The sequence below is a fragment of the Pseudorasbora parva genome, chromosome 6, assembly GCF_024679245.1.
Source record: "Pseudorasbora parva isolate DD20220531a chromosome 6, ASM2467924v1, whole genome shotgun sequence".
Taxonomy (NCBI): Eukaryota; Metazoa; Chordata; class Actinopteri; order Cypriniformes; family Gobionidae; genus Pseudorasbora; species Pseudorasbora parva.
Window position 1 is genome coordinate 26,264,643 of NC_090177.1, and position 24,967 is coordinate 26,289,609.

Below are 24,967 nucleotides of genomic sequence, written 5' to 3' on the forward strand. Positions count from 1 at the left end.
TAATGAAAGCTGCTTGACAGTGCTGTACCAGAGCTTTAAAAGTCCTCTGACCCTCGGTTTGATATGTTGAGGAGGAAGGAGCCACACAGAGGCCTATACGAGATAACGTTAAGCCCCCGAGGTTCAGCAATCAATTTCTAGTGAGTCGCATGAAGTGACAGAATACAAAAAGCAATCACGTCCTTGCATGGATCTGAGCTGTCCACTGTCACCTGCTTAAATATTCAGGAGCGCTCTAAAATATTCTGATGTGCTGTTAAAACATTTGACAGGCAGCACTCCATTCCTGTCTTTCTTTCTGTGTCTTTTCCCTCCTGTTTTGACTAACTTCAATCTAGAGGTAATGAGAGCCTAAGAAGCTGGAGACACAGAAGTTATTTACATTTTTATTGATTTTTGAAAGTGCATTTAACATTTTTTTTCTCTCCCCTTTCCCCCACTCTTTTCAAATCCCCAAATGAGAGTCCCTCTGCTCTGTTTACGCTTATTGAGGAGTCAAGATATTTTAGTCAGGAGCTTCAGCATTTTCTCCCTCTCTTGATAGATCAAAGTGGAAACTGGGTCTGTCTTGTGTAATTAAGACTAGGCATTAAAGAAAACAAACCCCTGTGAATTCTGACTGAAGCACCACTGGGGAGTGCAGTATTTTTTCATAATGAAAAAGAAGCACAAACACGGCCTACTCAACAATTTACAGTGTAAGAAACAACAGTTTTTAGTGTAGCATTATTGTTTCCTGATTTCCACAGTGTTATTTGTGTAAGTTTAACTTATTAAAGCCAAACCTTCTAGTTATATCCATAATTCCATGTACCTGTTTTTACCAGGTGTACACTACACATCTTATACCATTTTGACCCATTTAAGACTAGACTGGAAAAAAAGTTTTTCTATAGATCATTTTCAAATTCTCATTTTTGTATACAATCACGCAGTGTATGCTAATACGAAAGATATATTGTGAAGGTGCGAACTGGGTAGCCATTAATTATTGCTAGCCAACATAATAATGGGTACTAAAACTCTAATACAATTAAACGTCATTTATTTTATAACCATAAATTATTCTATCATTCCCTTGAATACTCCACAGCTTGCTAGTTTGCTCAAATTAAACATATCATTTACTCACCAGTCACCACAATGTTGTTCTCAGCCCACATGACTTCCTTTCTTCTTTTAAAACCAACGAGAACTTTCATAATGTTCTTGGGTTTTCCAAGCAATAATGGGGAGATGATGAGCTTCAATCTTCAAAGCTTCAACAAGAACGCCAAGCACCATTAAAAAATGGTCTTGTGCTATATTCCAGGTCATTTGAAGGTCATTACCCCGTTGACCAAATCAGTGAATCATGCTCCCTTCACGTGACTATCGGAAATTGATTACAAGATCATTGCATTCAAGTTTCAAAATGTGAATTATCGTGTGCAATTTTTCACCTACGAAACTCAAATTTACGATAATTCCGAGAGCACGTGAAGGCAGCATTAGTATTTATAAATTATTCGTTTAGGCTGCATCCGAAAACTTTTTGGGTGGTAGCTACCTCACAAATCTAGTATTTACGATGAAAAAATATTTTTTACGATGGATACGTTCAGACAGCATTCTACTAATGCCGCCGTGCTTCACCTGCTATCGGAAATTTGATCATTCGCACTTCTGAAGTCGTGCATTACGAGCTTATGCCATATACATTTTGAAATGGGAGAGTGCTTATGTGCAATTTTTGCCTAGGAAACTCTTATTCCTGATAATTCTGAGAGCACATATGCAGCATAAATCCACACTACCGAATATCGCTTCAGAGCGGTATCCCATCATGCATTAAAATCAGCACTGGGTAACTTTTGCTCTCGGGGTCCCCCTACAGTTGGGAAAAAATAATGTCTTCAACTACTGTCGTAAGCTGTCATCCTACAACAGGGGATGCCATCGCGCGTGATTTTGTTGACATGACAACCCTGATAGCCCTGAACTAGTAATGCGCGAGTCGTCTCATAACCCGCAGACCCCGTATGTCTATTTAATGGTCGCGAGTGCGGGGCGGATTGTAAAAATTGTAAAAACAGTGGTGCGGGGCGGGCCAAATAACTTCATAAAAGCGGCCCGCGGGTTGGTGCAGCACTAACAGTTACCCTGAACACTGCAGGAGTTCACATGCAGGTGTTCTTCTGGCGTCGCGTGTGAAATGTTCTTATCCCGGGTACAGTCAGTGGCATATGTTTCAGCATGTCATATGAATATAATTTCACAGGTTTTATTTTTTTCAAACGCCAAATAATTGTGATGCTCACGTTTACAAGCCAGCGTCCTTATAGTAGTCTATTGGTTACCGTTGTACAGAAACTGCAAAGTATTGAAAATAAAGAAAGCTCTGTAAACACTTGCATTTCTTGAAACATGTTAGTGTGTCCCATCTGGGAAATAAAAAGTTATATACACACTTGCAATATTCACGGCTACTTGAACACTTGTGCCAAGTATACAGGAAAAGTGACATCAAAGTGGTCAAGAGTAAAGACATTAAATCATTTGGCAGACGCTTTTATCCAAAGCGACTTAGGAGAGCAATAGAAGCAACTAAGCAAACAATGGTAACAGCCTGCAAGTGCTGTAAGAAGTCTCAGTTAATCGAACAGTACACAATCAATTTTTTGAAAGAAAAACAACAACAACAAAAATGTATGTATATATATGTATATATATATAAATATATACATACACTCACCTAAAGGATTATTACGAGCACCATACTAATACTGTGTTTGACCCCCTTAACCTTCAGAACTGCCTTAATTCTACGTGGCATTGATTCAACAAGGTGCTGAAAGCATTCTTTAGAAATGTTGGCCCATATTGATAGGAGAGCATCTTGCAGTTGATGGAGATTTGTGGGATGCACATCCAGGGCATGAAGCTCCCATTCCACCAAATCCCAAAGATGCTCTATTGGGTTGAGACTGGTGACTGTGGGGGCCATTTTAGTACAGTGAACTCATTGTCATGTTCACTAAACCAATTTGAAATGATTCAAGCTTTGTGGCATGGTGCATTATCCTGCTGGAAGTAACCATCAGAGGATGGGTACATGGTGGTCATAAAGGAATGGAAATGGTCAGAAACAATGCTCAGGTAGTGGGATTTAAACAATGTCCAATTGGCACTAAGGGGCCTAAAGTGGCTCATCAGACCAGGCAACATCTTTCATTTTTCATGTCTTCAATTGTCCAATTGGAGATGAGTGCTACCCGGTTGGGTCTTCTGCTGTTGTAGCCCATCTGCCTGAAGGTTGTGCGTGTTGTGGCTTCAGAAATGCTTTGCTGCATACCTCGGTTGTAACGAGTGGTTATTTCAGTCAAAGTTGCTCTTCTATCGGCTTGAATCAGTCTGGCCATTTTCCTCTGACCTCTAGCATCAACAAGGCATTTTCACCCACAGGACTGCCCATACTGGATGTTTTTCCCTTTTCACACCATTCTTTGTAAACCCTAGAAATTGGTTGTGCGTGAAAATCCCAGTAACTGAGCAGATTGTGAAATACGGTCCGCCTGGCACCAACAACCATGCCACACTCAAAATTTCTTAAATCACCTTTGTTTCCCATTCTGACATTCAGTTTTGAGTTCAGGAGATTGCTGAAAAAGATGTGTCTTAAGATGTTTTTTGAAAATGGCAGACTCAGCTGCTTGAATTGAGATAGGCAGGTCATTGCACCAGGTGGGAACGGTCCAGAAAAAGGTCTGTGAGAGTGATTTCATGCCTCTTTGGGATAGAACCATGAGGCGTCGATCACTTGTAGAACGTAAGCTTCTAAAGAACGTAAAGACCGCAAGTGTGGGTATTTGGACAGGGCATGTCACAGAATGGAAACGTTCATAAACTTTAATTCAAAATAAATAAACAAAATGAAAGTAAAACCGCAGACAGACCCTCACGGACGACTGCCCACATACACACATAATAAAACGTGGGCAGCCCCTCATGGACGACTGCCCACACACACACATAATAAAACGTAAACAAAACATAACATAAATCCAGGCCTGGTCCTCTCTCGTCTTCCGCTGCCTTTGCCTCTCCTTTTATGCTCCCGTCACATGGCCGCGAGACGAGACCGGTGTGTCATGCAGCTGGCACTCATTAACACTCGTCACCGGCCAGCTCTCGCGGTCCCTCGCCCCGCTGCTTGCCACAATCACGTTTTAACTTTGCATATACTTTGTATGAGAAAATGGAGAAAATTTCGTACACAAGCGGAAAAAAAATCAATAGTAGCCTATTACCTTTCTCCCTCTGTCAAAATCAAGGGGGGCGGGGGCCTATCCATATAAACTTCCCTCGCCCACTTGACAAAATGGTGACTGGGATTCCTCTGAGAGAAAGTGCTTAGGAAAGTTTGCAAGTGTATGTCTAAAAGTGAAAATTTTGAAAAAGTGGAATGCCCTAATAAAATCGATGAGATGAAGTATCTAAGGAGACAGGAAGTGAAGCTAACATTGGATTTGTATGTGCCTTGATGGCTTCTTACCTTGGATTGCATCCTCCGAATTCAGCATTTGAAAGTTTTTGGATGCAGCCTTCTTTGTAAACTGGATCAACCTATTCAATAAATTTAAACTATTTATTTATGAATCCGAAAACATTGTTTTTCTTGTGAATTTACTAAGGGGTTTTAAAGTCCCAGTGAACTGGAAGTAGAAAGTGAGTTTTCTCCAGGGCTGTGACGTAAGGGAAATGGAATATTAAATATGGCAGGGTTTAACTTCAGCGTTCTTCCTCTCCATCATTCGTTCATAGCAGACTAACGGCTGGGGGGAGTGGTTAAGCATTTTCAAACCTGAGCCGTCAAATTGACATCATCTGAGAAGGAACGCCGTTTCCAGACAGGAAGTTCTCAGATTTTGATTAAAGATTACCGCAACAAACTATTTTTTTCTGTGTATTAACACGGATAAATTGTTCACCCTAAGACCTTTAATATGTGCTAACAAAGTAAATAGGGTAAATTTTGATTTCATGAGGACTTTAAAGCAGATATTAAACATTCTGTGAATAGTGACTTATATTTCATTCAATCTGTTCCGGACTATAGTACTACCCATATACCGGTATATAAACAGTACTTGGTTTTGTCAGAAAAGTAATTTGATTCACCAGGTCCACACAAATCTGTTTCTGAGTCATCACTTTGCTGCTGTATTTATTGAATATCTTTTTTTTTTTTTTTTTTTTATAAAATCTATTCTGGTAACTTCAAATTCCACTGCAGAATAGTGCTCAGTATTGAGAGAAGAACATGTCCAATCTGCTCGTGCTCATGAACTGAAGATTTTCTATCTTTATTTAAAATATATCTCTCCAAAGGTTGGATATGTTTGGTATGATCTCATTTAAAGAAAATAAACCCACAGTCATCGATACCCTTTTTCTTTACCATTGTCCTACAGAGCCACTTATCTTCTCTCAGCAGAGTCAGCAAAGCTTTATTGGCATTGTTGGCCGTACTGCTTAAAAATAGACAATGCAGAAAATAAATAAGGTAAAAAAGAAATGTATTAAAGAAATATAGGAAATGAAGGAGAAAGTAAAAGAAAGGTACAATAAATAAATAAATAAATAAATAAATATAAATAATGTTATGTGGAATACTAAGAAGGCAAATTAAAAAAGGGGCAAGGAAAAAAAATCAAATAAAGCAGTATTAGATTTGAACAGGAACATAAATGAAAGGAAAAATAAACTGAATGGGAATATAAAAGAATGGCACTAGGAGTAAATAAAAAATAATGGAATAAAGTTATTTATAGGATAAATATAAGGGGAAAATAAAAATAATAAAAGAAGGAGGAATAAATAGAAATAAAAATGAATGATGTTATGTGAATAAGGAAATGAAGGGGGAAATTAAAAAGTGAGAAGGAAACAATAAAAAGGAATTTCGAAGGGAACATAAAAAAAGGGAAAATAAAATCAAGGAACAAAATTACAAAAACAAAATGAAGAATTATATATATATTAATCAAATATAGTATGTCTCATCTCTCGTAAACATCTCACTCACTCACTCTTTCTTTCTTTTCTCCTCTGCTTCTAAGGCTCTGCCTCATCCTCCCTAAGGAGTGTCTGCTGTGTCTAAATTGAAATGCATGATGAATTATGTGGCAATACAAGGGGACCATGAAAGATGACATGCATGAGATAATGATTGTAAATGTAGATTCACGTGGCGAGTCAGGAATCTTTGTTTGTTTACTAATGGCTTTATCTTCCGACAGAAGGAGGGACATGCGAGGTGATCGCGGCCCACAGGTGCTGTAACAAAAACAAGATAGAAGAGAGATCTCAGACGGTGAAGTGCTCCTGTTTACCAGGGAAAGTAGCAGGAACCACCAGGAATAAACCCTCCTGTGTTGACGGTAGGTGAAGAGACATGGCACAAGTCACCTTAAGTCTTAAGCGTGGATAGCTTTGTGTTATGTTAAATGTTAAATGTTTTAAACTGTCTCAGTGCAGCTGCGCAGTGGTTGAACAGGTCTGCACAGTGCAGCTGTGCTTAAACACACTATGTGCAGCTGTGTAAAGCTGCAAGGTGCTCTTAAAGACTGTGCAGCTTTTTAAAGGTGTGGTATGTTTAAAGAAACTCTGTTCAGGGTCGCTCTTGCAGTGTCCCTGCCCTAGAAAAGCTCAGATCCTCAGGGCTTTTCATTATTAATGCTCTGTCCTTATGACAAACGAGCTGCTGTAAACTACCACTTCTGGGAGAACATCTCACTCGCAACGCACCACAAGATAATCAAAGAACATTAACTTTGACTGCGTCTCGTGGAGGAGCATCCAACCTTTTCCCCAAGTAAAGCTCATTAGGATAATCTTTTTTTTCCTTCTTTTTTTTGTTTTTTTTTAAAGATGACATCTGTCTTCTTTTGGATGTTAACGCACTTAAATAGTTTAAAAGGATAGTTTACTCCAAAATAACAATTCTTTTATCCTTTAGCTACTCGTCGTTGTGTCAACCCCGGTGAATTTCTTTCTTCCGTGGAAAGGAGATGTTAGATAGAATGACATGCAGTCTCACGCACCATTCACTGTCACTGAATGAAAAAAGATGAATTGAAGATGAATGAAAGCAGATGGTTGGTGATTGAGGCTGCCATTGTTTGAGGCTGATTTCTTTAAATGGCCAGGGCTAAATCAAGGGTTAGCATTGTGATTTAATAATAATAATAATAAAAAAATTGCAAATATGTCAAGAATACTACAAAAATGTATAAAAATTGGATAAATTAATCTAACATGAACATACACTCACCGGCCAATTTATTAGCTATATCTCGCTAATAGGTTGTCTTCAGAACTGCCTTGATTTATTGTGGCATAGAATCAGCGAGGTGCTGGAGACATTTTGGTCCATACTGACATAACAGCATCAGACAGTTGTTGACTGCACACCCATGATGCGAATCTCCCGTTCCACCACATCCCAAAGGAGCTCTATTGGATTGAGGTTTGGAGACTGTGGAGAGTCTAGTGAACTCATTGTCATGTTTAAGAAACCAGTTTGAGATGATTTAAGCTTTTGAGATATGGCAAATTATCCTGCTGGAAGTAGCCCTCAGCTCAGATGATGTATGCGCTGTGGTCATAAAGGGATTGACATGGTCAAAGTAGTGGCTCCTGGTCGTACATTTAGGTAGGGCAGATTCTGGGTCTTAGCACTAGTTTATAATTAACATTTTGTAAGCTTTATATTCTAATTGCTGAACATAGTCTCACTCTGGGCAGTATTCTAATGTCATTGCGTTTTCAGCCTGAGGGTGGCATGCAGTGCTCTAATGATGATATTTAGAGATAGAATGCCATTTTAGAATTGCCTTAAAGGTGCACTATGTAGTATTTTGCAGTAAAATATCCAAAAACCACCAGGCCAGTGTTGTTGAGTTCTTACAATGTCCCAAATGTTTCCAACTATTTGTAAATTGTGAGTACCATCATAACATAATTTTAAACACACTTAAATGTGTCTAATATGATAAACAGAGCTGCGTTACCTCATACTCATGACCAGAAAAGCGTAAATCGCACCGGCGACTGTGTCCCGTCATAATAAAAGTCCTGCTGTTCGCGATCATAGAGCTCGCCATGTGTTGCGCAAATATCGCTCCAGCGGTTTTACTCAGCTGCTTAACACTCGGTCCTGCTCTGCTTCTACAGTAATGTTAATCATCACATTCATGAACACAATGTCTGCCTATATCTTATCTTGATTATTTTTTTTATCTTGAATCTCCTGCGAGATTCTTGATTTGAATAGGCGTCCTCTAGTGGACGGAAAAGTTACATAGTGAAGCTTTAATGTAGTATTTATTGCCTTAGATGTTTTAGAATATTGCAAGTTGAACTGCCACAGAACTGCCACTCACTGGATATTTTCTCTTTTTTGGACTATTCTCTGTAAACCCTAGTTTTTCCGAGTCTTTCCTGATAAAACAATAGACTGTAAAAAATATGGACGTAGTGTCCGTGATGCCACCTATAGGATTCTGCTGTTCTGAAGCGTAAAGTATGGGCGAGCTGGGCGTTGCCATCTTGTCAGCGAGTCATCGCGAGTCACTCCCGGATAACAGAAAATGGGCAAAATGGCGGGATGTGGGCAGAGCTTAGGTGACGCAATGACTATAGACAGCCAATTAATGGAACTTAAAGACTTTATATAACGTAAACAAATGAGTTAGAAAAAAATCACCCCCTCACAGTTGTCATGAAGGTCAACATTAGCCTTATAGGCCAAAACCACAATTTGTACCAGACTGTAAACATGTTTTTTTTTCTGCTGTAAAGTTGGGAATTTTAACATGGGGCTCAATAAGTTTCTGCTCCCTTCTGGAGCCTGTCCCTAGTGGCCAGTTGATGTATTGCAGTTTACATTACTTCCATATTGGCTTCAAGAGAGATCGTGTGAGGTTGCCGCTTTAATAAAACCAAACGGCCGGAGGCGTATCATATGGGTGGAGCTAAAGAGTCACTTATGCACCAATAGCCAACAACACACAGACATTTGAAGCAGTTTTACCCACCGGCTGCAGCTCCAGCACATGACTTTGAACCTTTATCTTTGGGACTGCTCCATCTTTCAGCATTAAACGATCTACAAATCCGGAGTTAAAATGGGCCTTGTTTATAAAGCAATCATTGCCGAAATGCAGGGAACAAACAAAAACACTTGCTTAACTCCGTTGCTGCTCCGGAAAAACAAACTCCATCCACTGTCCCCTTAACTCTGGCTTCTTTGGGACGCTGAACAGGGTTGTCTTGCCCTGACAACCAAAAACACACTTTTTTGGTGACATTGTTGATTTCGTGAAGTCCTGTGACCTGTGCAACGCAGCCGACGTCTTCTCTAAAGCGCTAATGTGCATGCTTTTGCTCTCTCGATCTGGTCAATGTGTGCATGAAGAAGCATTATACCACCCCCAACCCCCACCCCGTTAAATACAGTTTCTTCCCCATTCTTATGCTCAGTTTTAGCAGATTGTCTTGATCAGTGCTGTGTTCCACTATTCATCCTAAGTAGTATTCGTTGAAATGACTTTTCCAAAGATACCCGGATGGTCTACTTTTTCCATTTAGAATCCAAAGTGCAGATCCACTCAAATGTAACAACTAATATTGCACACAACCCATTTCATTTTAAAGGAGGATTCGATTAGAACTAGAAACACAAAAACGTTTTTTTTTAAATACAATGGAGGCTATGCAACAGCACTGTGAACTTTGGTAATGATACTTTTGGTCAATAACTTTTTAATGCATCATTTTGCAGATCGCAAACATGAGGAGATTTCTCCACATGAAACCAGACCAATGTGCTACTAAACTTCTCTACGAAATGGTGGGAAATGAAATTAAATGTGGAGGAGGATTCTAACTGTGACAAGATGATTGACAGGGCATTTTAAACTGTGACGGGACGCACGCAACTAAGCGACAGAGCTGTCTGTTAAAAATGCAATTATGACAAAGTATGTCCCAAAGCTTGGCTATTCTTCTGCTACACACTTAAAACTATGTACTTTTTCTTCACAAAAAGAGTACAGAGTACATATACGGCATAGTACAAGCAGGCGAATTTGGATGCAGTGCACGTCTACATGTAAATGCATTGTGTTGCTGCCATGTGATTGGCTGATTAGATCATATTTGTGTTAAAAAGCAGTTTAACAAGTGTACCTAATAAAGTGGCCGGTAAGTGTACAACATATTTAGCCTAATCTTCTTTTAAAACTATAGCTGTTTTGTTTAGGATTCTGGATTAGATATTTTATAATAAATAGCGTCTGGGTCGGGAAACAGTCAACGGACTTTGTGAAAAACACACGGAAGTTAACAGCACAACATAATTTGCCCACAAGACAGCAGCATCCCTAGAAACAAAGTCTAATATCTTTTCCATAAATTCAGGCTGCAATGTGTTGTCTATTCTGTAGAGGACTAATAAAGTCCAGAGTCAGAGGTGTGTTTGGAAGTGACTTTTTCCCCCCTGGTATTTGTGCGTGTTGTTTCTGTATTTGTTATTTTACCAAAAATACACAAGGGTCGTCTGCACTCTGAAAAAAAATCTTTATTTATTTAAAGCAACAGGGGGAAAATACAGATGTTTGAAACCACCTTTAGTTACTTGGAACTTTATGTTGTTGCTGTTTTACCTAAAAAAAAAAGTAATTAAAAGACAATGACAGAAAGAAGAAGCTTCTGCGTGTCCACATTTTTGAAGAGAATCCCATGGATATTTAGGATATTTATTTTGGCTTTGCAGCAGTAACATGAACTGATGTAATTATAATGTTTTATATAAATGTATTGAAATAATATTTGTTTTATTTATATTCAGGTCTTGCAGCAGAAACATGAACTGATGCAACTATAACTGTATTGAAATAATGTTTTTGTAATTTATATTCAGGTATTGCGGCAGTAACGTGAACTGATGTAACTGTAATATTTTATATAAATGTGTTGAAATCTAATTTTTTATTTATATTTAGATATTGCAGTGGTCACATTAACTAAAGTAACTATTTACAATAATTAATTAAATATTTTAATATAGTATGGTCTTGCAGCAGTAACATTTATCGAAGGGGAATATTTTAAAAGTGTTACATTTTGTAAGCTACTTGTGTTGCATTTTATGCTTCCTAGTTAAACTGAGATGACACATTTACTGAGATGGTGGCCATTAAAACTGGTCCATGTTCTCGTTCTCTTCTCATTCATATTGATATTCTAGGATATGAGGCTGAAGGCTATCTCTCTGTCAAAGGAATACATGACATTGAAAGCTGCATGTTATGTATGAGATGCTTTGTTTACTTTATGGAGGATAAGAGACCTAGTAAAGTAAATTTTAATCAAAACACAGAGCCCTTGCCTGAGGTTGTTTTCCATTGATTTTGTTATTGCTCTGTAGCCAGAACAGTTAGATTGGCCTCAGCTATACAGTGCTATGACTATTGTACTTGAGAGCAAAGTCTATAAAGTATGAACCTGTATTCACCTATTTAAAATATCCATGGAGAAAGTGTTGAGCACAGGAAAATTAAATTTTAAAGGCCTATTCACAAAAAGAGACAACTATTGGTTGAGTGCTTTTGGGTTTTGCAATATTAATAAATGTGACTTGAGTTCATTGCCGTTATCACGGAAATGGAGTAAGTCACAAACTTTGAGTACTTGTCAGAATATTAATAATATATAAGTGCCTTATACATGTACTATATTTTCAAGTAACACTCTCTCCTTAAACGCTTGGTATTCAATGAAGTGTGACAGCATTACGGTGATGCATTAATGTATCATATTCTAACCCATTCACAGTGATGCAAAGATAAGATGTTCTCAAACTCCTGAGCACCTGCTTCCTTAATGGTCTCTATTCTCCATCTGGTAATTATCATACATTTCGCAAAGTGGGAAAAATTGGTAGTTTTACAAGAATTTCTCAAGCAACTGAAACGACGTAATACTTACCATTTTAATGTCGGTAGATTGACCTTCATTATTGAATATGGACTATATATATATTTTTCAAAAGATTTCCTAAGACTACAAGGTGATGTAAGTGAACGTTTCGGCATAGGATTTCATTTCAGAATAATACTTTTCACAAAGTGCCACTGTGTGAAATGCCTCTGCTTCTCCTGACCACAGATATCCACTGAGGCTATTCAAGCACATTAGAGTCAAGTCGATTTTATTTGTATAGCGCTTTTCACAACATATTGTTTCACAGCAGTTTTATAGAAAATTGTACCTTAAAGCCCCGGTGAACAAGCCAAAGGCGACTGCGGCAAGAACAAAAATGTGCATAAAATGTTCAAGAGGGAGAAAAACATCCTTGAGAGGAACCAGACTCTGCTGGAGGACACCATCCTTCTCATGACAAATAAATATTATGTGTAATAATGTGTGCTACAGTTGTACATTTATTGAATAAATCAAATTATTTATACATTTTTATTTATTTGTTATTATACACTCTTTTAGAAGAAATGGTTCTATATTGAATGTTTAAGGGTTCTGTCAGGTGCTTACAGAAACTTTTAGGGGTTCCCATGGGATCAATTGTATTATTAATTTTAATTACATTTATTATTATTAATTAATTAATTAATTAATTAGCTCATACCATATTACATACCTTATTATAACATACCTTATTTCTCGAAGAAAAAAAATATCAACTCATTAAACATGAAAGTATTATCCAATCCTTTATGACATGTATCCTCATATAAAACCTTTTTGCCATAAAGTGTTTCTTAAAATCAAGTCAAGAACCAAATAGAAAATTTTAACCTTTTTTTCTGTGTATTTTTTATTTTTTATTTTTTACATTTTTGTAATTTTATTTAAAGGGATAATTCACCCAATATTTTAATTCTGTCATCATTTACCTTTGATCATGCTGTTGCAAACTTGCAAAACACAAAACCATTCTCATTCCAGCTCACTAATGACTTCCATAAAAAACCTTCCTCAAAATATATTCCTCTATGTTCCACAAAAGAAAGAAAATTATACAGGTTTGGAATGATATGAGTGTGAGAAAGTGGTGACAGAATTAAGATTTTTGGGTGAAATATTAATTTTATTTATTTATTTATTTATTTATTTATTTATTTATTTATTTATTTATTTATTTATTTATTTATTTATTTATTTATTTATTTATTTATTTATTTATTTATTTTTATTTAAACAATTGTACGTCTAAATTCTTAAAATCTATCCTAAAACATCTGCAATCAGTATGCAGTCAGTAAAGAATCCTTAGACATGTAAACATGTAAATATTATTCGTCAGATGGTCAAGGAGCAGTCGAGGAGGGAGATTGGAACCTAACTCTTTTTTTCTTTTTTTTTTACATCAGTTGCGATTAAGAGTCTAACTCAATTATGATCTGCTTGCAGCCTCCATAGTGATTGGGAAGTGGTGGTGTGAGATGGAGCCGTGTCTGGAGGGAGAGGAATGCAAGACTCTACCAGATAACTCCGGCTGGATGTGCTACTCCGGAAACAAGATCAAAACCACCAGGGTGAGATTTAGAGCACCTAAAAGCATTCCTTGTTACTGTACATACAATACTCCAGCTACTGAACAAAACATGACTCTTAGTGGTGTGGTGTGTGATTGCATGATGTGATTGAGTGTGTGTCTGTGTTGTGCTGTTGTTTTTTGCTTATTTAGATGAAATAATTTGTTAATAAAGAACGGAATACATGAACAATATATAAACAACCCTCATCCACCTGCATGGCTGCAGGCAGGTGTGTTGGACATTGGACATATTATAAAAAAGACCTGCACACTGCTCTGGCTCACAAGAAATCCAATATTTATTAAAATAACAGTGATTCGGTCATGTAACTTCCATCAAGCAGAAAAAGAACACCGGCAAATAATCATATATAGCCAATCAGAGGGTTCCTTCAAGTAGCCAATAACAATATGGTCAATGGTAATTTCTATAAAAGTTCTATGGAATACCATTTGGAATGTAAAGTGCCTCCTGGTGGGATTAATCAAGAACAGAAAAAAACACAGGCCCTGTTTAGGCCTTGTCCACACTAATACGGTTTTGTTTTTTAACGCATCCTTTTCTCTCCATATTGGCCTTCCGTCCACACAGAGACAGAGTTTTTCTCAATGAAGACAGCTTTTTGAAAACTCTCTCCCAAGGGGATTTGAAAATGTTATAGTGTGGACTGTGAAAACTGAGGTATTTAAAATAAAAACGATTTTTATTTTTTAGCATTTTTAGCCATGTGACACATATTGTACCCATAGAGATCTACTTTCGTAGTGTTGCTAAAGAGAAATCTTCCTTTGTACAGTCTACATATTGCATTCCTGCAAAGATGACTGAAAATGTACTTGCAAAAACAAGATTTAGACCATGCAATTTTGAGTGCAACCTGGACGCAACGCTGAGTGGTAGGATATTTTTCTAATAAAATGATTGTGCCAGAAGAATAGCGTGATTACTTTATTATGTCTGCTCTGTCTGTATCATCCTGTGAACTTCCCGAGTATGCTTTACGCATGGGCAGTCAGGTGATTTAAGCATTTTCAGATGTTTCGATGTGGATGAGCAACTTTTGGAAAAGGCTAGTGTGAACAGGGGGCGTTTAAAAATGAAAACACAGCTGTCGAATGTATCCGGATTAATGTAGACAGCCTTGCACTAGTGCATTTTTGTTTGAAAACAGATAGCTTTTGATATGGTTGCGTCTGGCATCCACACTACCACAGAGTTTTCAAGACTTTTGCATTGGGTCTTTGTGTATTTGATTACATATCCTTCCCTGATTCATCGAGCCCCTATCATATGACCATTATTACGTTACCGGAACATAACAAAAACAGACCAAAACCTCAAGTCTCTCTCAACGACTCTGTAATAGACCCTTTATGAAAATGAACCATGGTTTCACCATAAAACAAAAAAACAAAAAAAACAAAAACATGGTTGTTATTATAGTTAACAAATTAACCATGGCTTTGCTACTCTATCCATATAGTTTAAAGGGTTAGCTCACCCAAAAATAAAAATTCTGTCAATAATTTCTTACCCTAATGTTGTTCGACACCCACGATACCTTTGTTCATCTTTGGAACACAAATGAAGATATATTTGTTGAAATCCGATGGCTCAGAAAGGCTTTCATTGAACACAATGTCATTTCCTATCTCAAGACCCATAAAAGCCTCACGTTATCCTCAATAAACCCGTTTTCGGCGCAATAACTCAGATCTTTCATGTATTCATATTCTTGTGTAATCGACGCGCCATCCTAAATGAACCCGTCTCTTACGTGATACCCAAAATTTTGAATATACCTATCTAATATGATTTATGACTTACAGGGTTGCCAGATTAATAATTATACACCATTTAATAATAGGCCAGAGGAGAACTGGCACCCCGACTGAGTCTGGTTTCTCCTAAGGTTTATTTTTCTCCATCATGCCCTGATGGAGTTTTGGTTCCTTGCCACTGTCGCCTTTGGCTTGGCTTGCTCAGTTGGGGACACTAAAATTATGATCAAAGTTATTCAACTAAATATACAAATTAAGTTCATTAACATATTTAATTCTATAAACTATCCAAATCAAACTAGCCAAATCGAATTTTGTTTCAATATTGTCCTGTTTAACACCGTGAAGCTGCTTTGAAACAATTGTAAATTGTTTCAAAGTTAAATCGTTAATTGTACAAGCGGTATATAAATGAAGTTGATTGATTGATTGATTGATTGAGTGAGTGATTGATTGATTGATTGATTGATTGATTGATTGATTGATTGATTGATTGATTGATTGATTGATTGATTGATTGATTGATTGATTGATTGATTGATTGATTGATTGCTTGATTGATTGATTGATTGATTGATTGATTGATTGATTGATTGATTGATTGATTGATTGATTGAAAAGGCACTAAAGACGTTACAAAACCCATCTCACTACAGTGATTCTACCATTTTTTTTATTAAGCGATGGGATTAGTTTTTGTGTGCAAAAAAACCTAAATAACGACTTATACACTCACCTAAAGGATTATTAGGAAAACCTGTTAAAATTCTCATTAATGCAAATATCTAATCAACCAATCAGATTGCAGTTGCTTCAGTGCATTTAGGGGTGTGGTCCTGGTCAAGACAATCTCCTGAACTCCAAACTAAATGGGAAAGAACATTGATTTAAGCAATTTGGAGCGTGGCATGGTCTGAGTATTTCACAATCTGCTCAGTTACTGGGATTTCATGCACAACCATTTCTAGGGTTTACAAAGAATGGTGTGAAAAGGGAAAACATCCAGTATGTGGCAGTCCTTTGGGTGAAAATGCCTTGTTGATGCTAGAGGTCAGAGGAGAAAGGGCCGACTGATTCAAGCTGATAGAAGAGCAACTTTGACTGATATAACCGATTGTTACAACCAAGATATGCAACAAAGCATTTCTGAAGCCACAACACGGACAACCTTGATGCGGATGGGCTACAACAACATAGACCCCAACGGGTACCACTCATTTCTGTTGAGACATTCAGATGGTAGAGTCAGAATTTGGCGTAAACAGAATGAGAACATGGATCCATCATGCCTTGTTACCACTGTGCAGGCTGCTGGTGTTGGTGGTGTAATGGTGTGGGGGATGTTTTCTTGGCACACTTTAGGCCCCTTAGTGCCAAATGGGCATTGTTTAAATGCCACGGCCTACCTGAGCATTGTTTCTGACCATGTCCATCCCTTTATGACCACCATCTACCTCTGATGGCTACTTCCAGCAGGATAATGCACCATGTCACAAAGCTTGAATCATTTCAAATTAGTTTATTGAACATGACAATGAGTTCACTGTACTAAAATGGCCCCCACGGTCACCAGATCTCAACCCAATAGAGCATCTTTGGGATGTGGTGGAACGGGAGCTTCGTACCCTGGATGTGCATCCCACAAATCTCCATCAACTGCAAGATGCTATCCTATCAATATGGGCCAACATTTCTAAAGAATGCTTTTAGCACCTTGTTGAATCAATGCCACGTAGAATTAAGGCAGTTCTGAAGGAGAAAGGGGGTCAAACACAGTATTAGTATGGTGTTCCTAATAATCCTTTAGGTGAGTGTATATTGAATCATGAATCAATAAGCTGATTCATAACAGTTCGAAACTTTGTTTTGAAATCTGCCCATCACTATATAAATCATTATTTAGGTTTTTTGCGCACAAAAACTATTCTCGTCACTTTGTTAAATTATTGTAGAACCACTGTAGTGAGATGGACTTTTAACGTCGTCTTTAGTGCCTTTTATGGGTCTTGAGAGAGGAAATGACATTGTTGTCAATGAAAGCCTTTCTGAGTCATTGGATTTCAACAAAAATATGTTAATTTGTGTTCATGATGGAATTTTCATTTTTGGGTGGTAACCATGGTATTTGTGGTAAAACTGTATAAAAATAGCAATCAATTAGCCAAAAAAAACCTGTCACTGACTAGCTGACTACATGTACAAAAGGTAAGCTATTACTAGAGCAATCGGCAACTCTTTACACTTGTGTGCATGACTGGTCATGTGAAATGTATTTCCGGTCATGTAGTGTGGCCGAAGATCTTTTCTGAAAGACAGTAGAAGTGCCAGTATGGACGAGGATCGCTGTTAAAACGTAAACTCACTAGTGTGGACATAGCCTTAGTATGATTTTTTTTCCCTTATTTTCTTTTTTTTTCAGAATACCCACCCATACACATCGTTGTAGCAGATATAGAGTCACTGGAAAGTTCATAACGGAGGAACTTTATAAAGGTTTTTGATTTTATTCCTCCTTTTTGCCTGTTCAACATGGTGATTCAGTGAAGACGTAAAATGACCAATAGAAAACTGACAAATTATGGATTTCAAAGGTGTAGGAATGGTAAATTTGTGAACAAATAATACATTCTAATAATTCCAATCCTATTTAGTTACAAATAATTTCTGCATGATATGTTGTTGCTAACTATTTGAACATGAAAATAATTTCCAGATTGTTTTCGGATTACTCATTCATCTTTTATATCTGCTGTACTTTTTCAGGGAAATATCCAAGACGACAAGCTGAATTAAGTTTTCCCGACTCTAAACCAACAGACATGTGTCTAATGACTTGAAATGGAGCCCTTTTCTCATAAATCCTGAGTCGCTGAGTAACACGGACACCAGACTTTCTTTGTGGGCGTTGAACTGCTGGTTCTTTCATTGTTTTGTTCGACAGTTGTCAATGTTTGTTTCCTCTCAATGAGTCCTGGATAATTAAACTCGTATCCCTTTGTGTGGAGTGCATTCAAACCAGCTGTACCTTGCCTGAAATAATCTTCGGCTGTAATATTCTTGGATGTTCCTATGTCTCCGGAAGAACATATTCATTCTCCTACTGTATGTAGTGAAACTGGCTTCCTGTTCATGTGGATTTTCAAATGGGGACTGATCGTCTTCAAACAACTTTAATAAAGACACTTTCATCGACTATGAGCAAAAATGCAGAGGAGCACATGTGCATGGAATGGCCATGATCTGTCGGGAGATGTTCCTCCATTTCCTGGAACATTATATCAGATTAAGAGTTCTGAATGAATTATGTGATACTAAAACCAAATAAGTCCTTAGCATGATTTCTGGGAAGTTGTAAATATAGGTGAAAGAAATGTTTTACATAAATAAAATGAATTAAAAAAAATGGTGAGAATTATGTTACAACTTTATTTAATTTGCAATAAACAGTTTAAATGTGAAAGTAATGGTTGAAAAGGTGCAAAGAAACGGCCTTGTTTACGTGTTCTTGTTCACTGTCGATTGGTTTAAGATGTTTTTTTTTATTATTCTTATTTTTGGGCTTCAGCAATATTTTGACAAATTGAGTCATCAAGGCTTAACTGAAGTGTTCTGAAAATTTACATGTTTAATGAAAAACTAATAGACCATCACTTTGGCTACAGCAATATGTAAAAGCTGTAGATTTATTACTGAAGTTAATGAAGCCTGATTGAAATATGCTGGTGCATGCGCATATAAAATATCGTGACATTTAAATATTCTGAATCAAATTCATTCCCATTGTTTAAATATATAACTTAATTAAATGGTACAAGACGACCATTCTGTATACTGAGGGTTCTGGTCGTTTGAACAGACTAGTAAAAAGAGGGTTGAGGGTCTTTGAATGTATAGACAGGCAGCCTGCACTGAAGGACATTGTGAAAATTCTGACACCCGCTGGGACATTTACCTGTCGTTTACATTCAGAAATGGTCTTCTCCACTCGGAGCAGCTGAGGGCCAGAGCACGCACTCACTCTGAATATGTAGCTCTAGCATTTTAAGCAGGGAGTCGGGAACATAAGAGCCTCAGTGTTGCTGTCGGCATGCAGAAAGAAGGCTCTAACTACAGGCTGAGTGAATACAGATCACTACATTTACAGTCCTCCACATGGGACAGCAGAGGATGAACTTTAGCCCTCACCTTCAGTGAAGCTTTGGTGGAATTTCAAACAGTTGACTCCAGGATATCAGAATGGAAAAATGAATAAGCTACACGGAAATCTTAAGCAAATGCCAGCATTTTCTCTTGCAGGCTGCGCTTTTGTTGGAGAGCTCTTCAAATCATGTTTTTTGCCAAGTGGAAAAAGTTCCTTTGTGTTATAGGAAAGACTTCACAGTATTACCATTAAGAGGAAGGTAATTAGCTGATCTAAACTGAGGTCGCAAATATCATAATATAATAGTTTTAGTTCTAAATTTTGATTGGCTGAGGAGTGTTGTGGGCACGTACACACTGTAAAGTTTGAGAGGGACAAACGCATTTATATACAGGAGCTGAATCCCCTAAAGTATCGTTCCATGTGTATACGAAACACCACTAACCCCTGAAATTGCAATGGTTGACAGCTTGGTAACCATAGCAAAGTTCTGGCTTCTTCCGGATTAAAGTAGGCAGGTGTGGGTAGCGAGATTTTGGTCGTGTTTTCAGTATAAACCGTTTGGTCTGTTATTGGCTTGTTCTTGTTCTCTTTGTCAGAAAGATCTGACCAAACAAAAGAGTCAAAGCTCATACCACTTGCCCTGTGCTTTTCTTGCACTGCACACATACAGAGGACAGTGCAAACCTCCGATGCGCATTTATTAACACATTTCGGTTTCCGTACACACTGCGTAGAATTTTTGTAAATGCGGTTGTCACTATAAACATAGATTTCTCAATAGTGGCTTTTTCTATGGGTCGCTATATGTGCAAGCCGTCCGCCATAATTGTCAAAACACCAGTCCATGAACACTCGAGAGCAAGCTGACTGTGCAGCTGCAACCGTGGTTAGATGTAGTTAGCATAAAACCTGTACTATAGAGTTATTACATATAAAAACACAAACCAACAAATTCTCACCTGTAAAAGTTTATCTCATTTTTTCTGGAATTTATATCTCAGCGAACTGCCAATGGAAATTTAACGGCAGTGTGTACGTGGCCACATGTTTGTATCACTCCGCTTGTCTGTGTTTGTGTGTTCTACAAGCTGTGCATTAGTAGTGGGGGTTTTACAGTGTTTCTTTCCGCAGTTTACATCTTTACTAGAAATGGGTGAGTCACTGAATGATTTATTCATTTGTTAAAAAAAAACCCTGATTAATTCAGCAAAACAGGTCTTTGGAGTGAATGATTGGGTTTTTATGTCAACAAATTCATTCAAAAGACCATAGCATTCGTTTAGAAACTAAACAAGTACCTTTATGTGTAAAAAAAACAGATTCATCCAGGAATGAAACAAGTGAGTGACTGTGTCTGAAACCAAATCCTCTCATCTGTATGAGTATGTTCTTTATATGAATGTGTGTTGCACGAATGTAATCCAGATCCGGTACTACATTTGTCATGTTGCCAAGTGATACTGTGACCACTGCTATTCACAACTCCTCTCCCATGGCATCTTATATTAAAGTGTCCATGGGATATACATACTTCAGGATCTTGAAGTAAAAGGTCATCTGGGTAGTTTTTGCCTTCTGTTTTATAAATAATATATAATTAAGACATACTATTTTTTCACATACTGAAACCACTGAATCATTTACTCAGTTGTTTGTTTAATAATACTGAGTCATTCAGGGCACACTTGTGGCCTTCAATACTGTTTCCCATCTAGTTTCTTTTAGATAGACTTTTAGATATTCTCTATCAGTGGTTTCCCTCTCACCTGGTTTAGATCTTATCTCTCCTCAAGGCTCTGTTTTAGGCCCTCTTTTATTTATTACTACCTCTTGGTTATATTTTTTAGGAAATATGTTATTAGTTGTCCTCCAAGCCAAATTCTACTCATCTTTCTTCATCCCTTTTGGACAGTAGAAAAGATCAAACATGGTTTTCCAAAAAAATTCTCAAGCTAAATACTGATAAAAACAGATGTTCCTCTTGTTGACACTAAATCAAATTGGGCAAAATCCAACAGCTTTTCACTTTCTATTGATAATTCGATTGATAATCTTCCCATCTTCTCAGGTTAAGAGTCTGGGTGTCCTTGATAGTGCTTTGTCTTTTGAAACGTATGTGAACAATGTTACTCAGTATGCATTTCCACTTTCTGAACATTCTTCATCCATTTCTCACAGCCATTACACAATCTAGTCACTTTACACATTGATTATTGATTATGACTCTCTCCTATTTGGGTAATCTCACAAACTTTTCCATAAACTTCAGTAGGTCCAGAACTCCATTGAGCATACCCACTATGGGGTCCAAAGCTTTCAGCTGTGCTGCTTCTCATCTCTGAAATTCTCTTCCACAATTTATTCACAATTTAGTGATTTTCTGACTCCTTTGAAATCAACTTATCTAGCTTTTTCTGGTCAATTTTAAAATATAAAATGTTAAACAGCTGTTGTTTTGCTGTTTTGTTTTTTATGACTATCACTCAACTGTATGGTGTCCTTGAGTGTTTATAAAATGCACCATTAAACAAAATGCATTATTATTATTATTATTATTATTATTATTATTATTATTATTATTATTATTATTAACCATTACCAAAAGATAATACTATTATTTTGTATTTTTGTTGCCAGAGCAAAACAATGTTGTGTTTAAAATGCAACTTATTCATTATTACATTTTCTTGTTGACTTAACTGTATAACTGCACTATCTCCAACTGTGGCCTCATGCCATTGATGTTGCAGCACTTGCCGGTGAGATATTGCTTATTATAGAACAGCTAAAAATAAAATGTATACAGATTACACATCTATGTGACATTTTGTCACATAATAAACCCTCATGCCCATGGACGTTTAATTAATATGAAAGGAAAGTCACCATTTCTTTAACAACCTTTTTGTTCATGTTAAATGGTAACATGCGGCTATGTAGCCTCTCAATTAATATGAGCGCACAAAAATAGCATGCATAATAATCCGTACAGAATTCAAACAAGCCAACATGATCTCATGGTCTAAATAGTACGAGTGTGAAATCTCGTGGAATGGATACGCCAAAATGAGTTTTGGCGTGCAAATGCTACGCAGTTTTTTGCGTGCATATGATACGCACTTTATGGCGTGCATATGACACGCTCTTGGGTAGGTTTAGGGTGGTGGGGTGAGGAGTTCGTATGTATAATACGCCATAAAGTGCGTATCATGCACGCGAAAAACCACGTACCATATGCACGCCAAAACTCATTTTGGCGTATACATTCCAAGAGATTGCAAACTCGTACTATTTATACGCATTTTCGTGAGATTTTCCAAGTTTTCCACCATGTTCTTTTTTACCTCTTCCGACCTCCGGTGTTATTTGGAAGGGCGAAGGTATTCATATGCAAAGTTAGTTCTTCAGCAAAAGTGTTGTAAAAAAAACACAAAAAAACATCACACATGCTGGTGGTTGCTTGTTAAGCTCTTTGAGGTTCAGTAAATGAGGCTATTAAGGATTCAAAGCAGTTTCTGATACAATGAAGCCGCTGGAGCTTTGAAGGATAAAAGCAGTGATGTCCTCCTCGCTGCCACGGCATAGACTGGACTGATATTTGCTCAGAGAGACAATTCTAGGTCTGGGAAGTCTGAAATGCTCCTGTGAGGCTCTCTGTCTGCTCTGAAAGTCTCCCAATGTCATTACAAAAAGTCATTTATATAACACTTTAAAGGGACAGCGAATGAGATTGCAAATTGGATCCCTTTGAAAAAAAAACTTGCTGGTATTTTTTGCAGACAGACACAAAAGAAATACAGAAACTACTACATTTTAGATACAGAAATATAGAGAAATAATTTAAATTTGGATGTATAAAAATTACCTTTTGATCTTTGATTAAAAAAATGTAGGCTACAAGGTCAAAAGAAAAATGGCTGATCTCTTGTTCCGTTTAACTTCAGCATGAATGCTGATCACAACATGAGCTCCCTTGTTGTTTTCTTGGTAAAGCCCTTATTTTTAACTCTAATTTAACTTGACATCAGGAGCTTCTTACACAACCCAGCTCTCAATCACAATTATTAATGACCAGCAAAGAGTCAGGGAGCTGTCAACGTGTGTGCTGTTTTCCAATGTGCATGCAATAAAGCATTAAAACATCTACAAAATCACTACCCCTTACTACCTTGACTTAGTCTTAGTCAATTTACTGGCAGTGTTGGGGAAAGTAATGCATTACAGTGTTGTATTACTCCCTAAAAAGGTAACTAATTGTATTTTTTTTTGTGCAAATTTAAAGGTCCTTTTACACCAAACGTGAAAAGAAAATGCCTCAGGATGAAGAAAATGTAAATATATATGTACAGTACAAAATAAGATATTTTAAAGATATTTCCATCTGTCTTTCTCACACATTCAGATAAACACACACACACACACACACACACACACACACACACACACACACACACACACACACACACACACACTCACACTCCTCTGTTCTATACTTCTATTGTAATTATTTTTCTACTATAGAAGACAAGGTATATCTTCTATATTCTGCATGCCTTCAAAATATTTTCAACAATAGTTTTATTTCTTCTTCTTTCAACAGAAGAAATAAAACTCATACAATTTTGGGATGAACTATCCCTTTAATAAAGTGAGATTAAACACAATGTGTATTTGTGTCATTTAATATATTTAATTATTTCAGGTTTGCATTTATTCTGTGTTTGCATTCCACTATTTTTATTAATTTTGAGGAATAGTGAATCTGTTTTTTTGCAAGTGCATGCTCACATTAATCTAGAACAAACCATCATGTTATAGCCTGACAAGCCAGACCCACATCAAGATGTTTGGTCTGTAAACTCACCATAGACAGGGCTCAATCCGAGGGGCGGGATAAATGGTTGGCTTTCAAACTCCCTCTGCACGCGATAGGATAGCGCTACACCAACCAGAGCAACGAAGGTGAAGCAGAGCTTGTTGATAGATTAAACATTCACCGTATCGGGTCGACTAAACTCCGAACACATCTTCCCTTTTTAAGAATGACTTCAGTGCCGTTCTTTGTCCTTTTCTCAGAGAAAAGCTTAACTCCAAGTCTTCCAGAGTCGCGGTCAAAGCTGATTCGAAAGACCGCCGTTCGCCAGTTTCTGTGTTTTACTAGAAGCAAACGCAACTCGGCCGTCGTCATTATGGCCCCGCCCACCGATTCTATACACAATGTGATTGGCCCGGCAAGAGTTTGGTGAATACACCTCAGAAGGGTATTGAGAGTTGCTAGACGACACTCGCGGGAAGATTAAATTTGCTGCCGCTAGGGTGCGTCTAGATTTCTAGGCTAATCATGTTATGCATTTAATCCAGATTTTTCTCAACATGTGTACACGAGAGCTGTTGATCAATTAGTAAAATTAATTAACTTGAGTTACTTGTTTGAAAAA

General features: G+C 37.3%; 1 protein-coding gene across 3 annotated transcripts in view; it reads left to right on the forward strand.

The window, feature by feature from the left end:
• tafa1a (TAFA chemokine like family member 1a) overlaps positions 1–18,802 on the forward strand; it is a 64,833-nt gene extending 46,031 nt beyond the window's left edge. Inside the window, exons 3-6 of one of the 3 annotated variants that reach the window (XM_067447316.1) lie at positions 6,282–6,422; positions 13,477–13,601; positions 17,805–17,878; positions 18,149–18,802. In XM_067447316.1, coding sequence (XP_067303417.1) covers positions 6,282–6,422; positions 13,477–13,601; positions 17,805–17,831 — 293 coding nt within the window. In that variant the 3' untranslated portion in view covers positions 17,832–17,878; positions 18,149–18,802. The remainder of the gene's footprint in view (positions 1–6,281; positions 6,423–13,476; positions 13,602–17,804; positions 17,879–18,148) is intronic. The other 2 variants (XM_067447317.1, XM_067447315.1) reach the window with 2 other exon arrangements.
• The last annotated feature ends 6,165 nt before the right edge of the window (positions 18,803–24,967 follow it).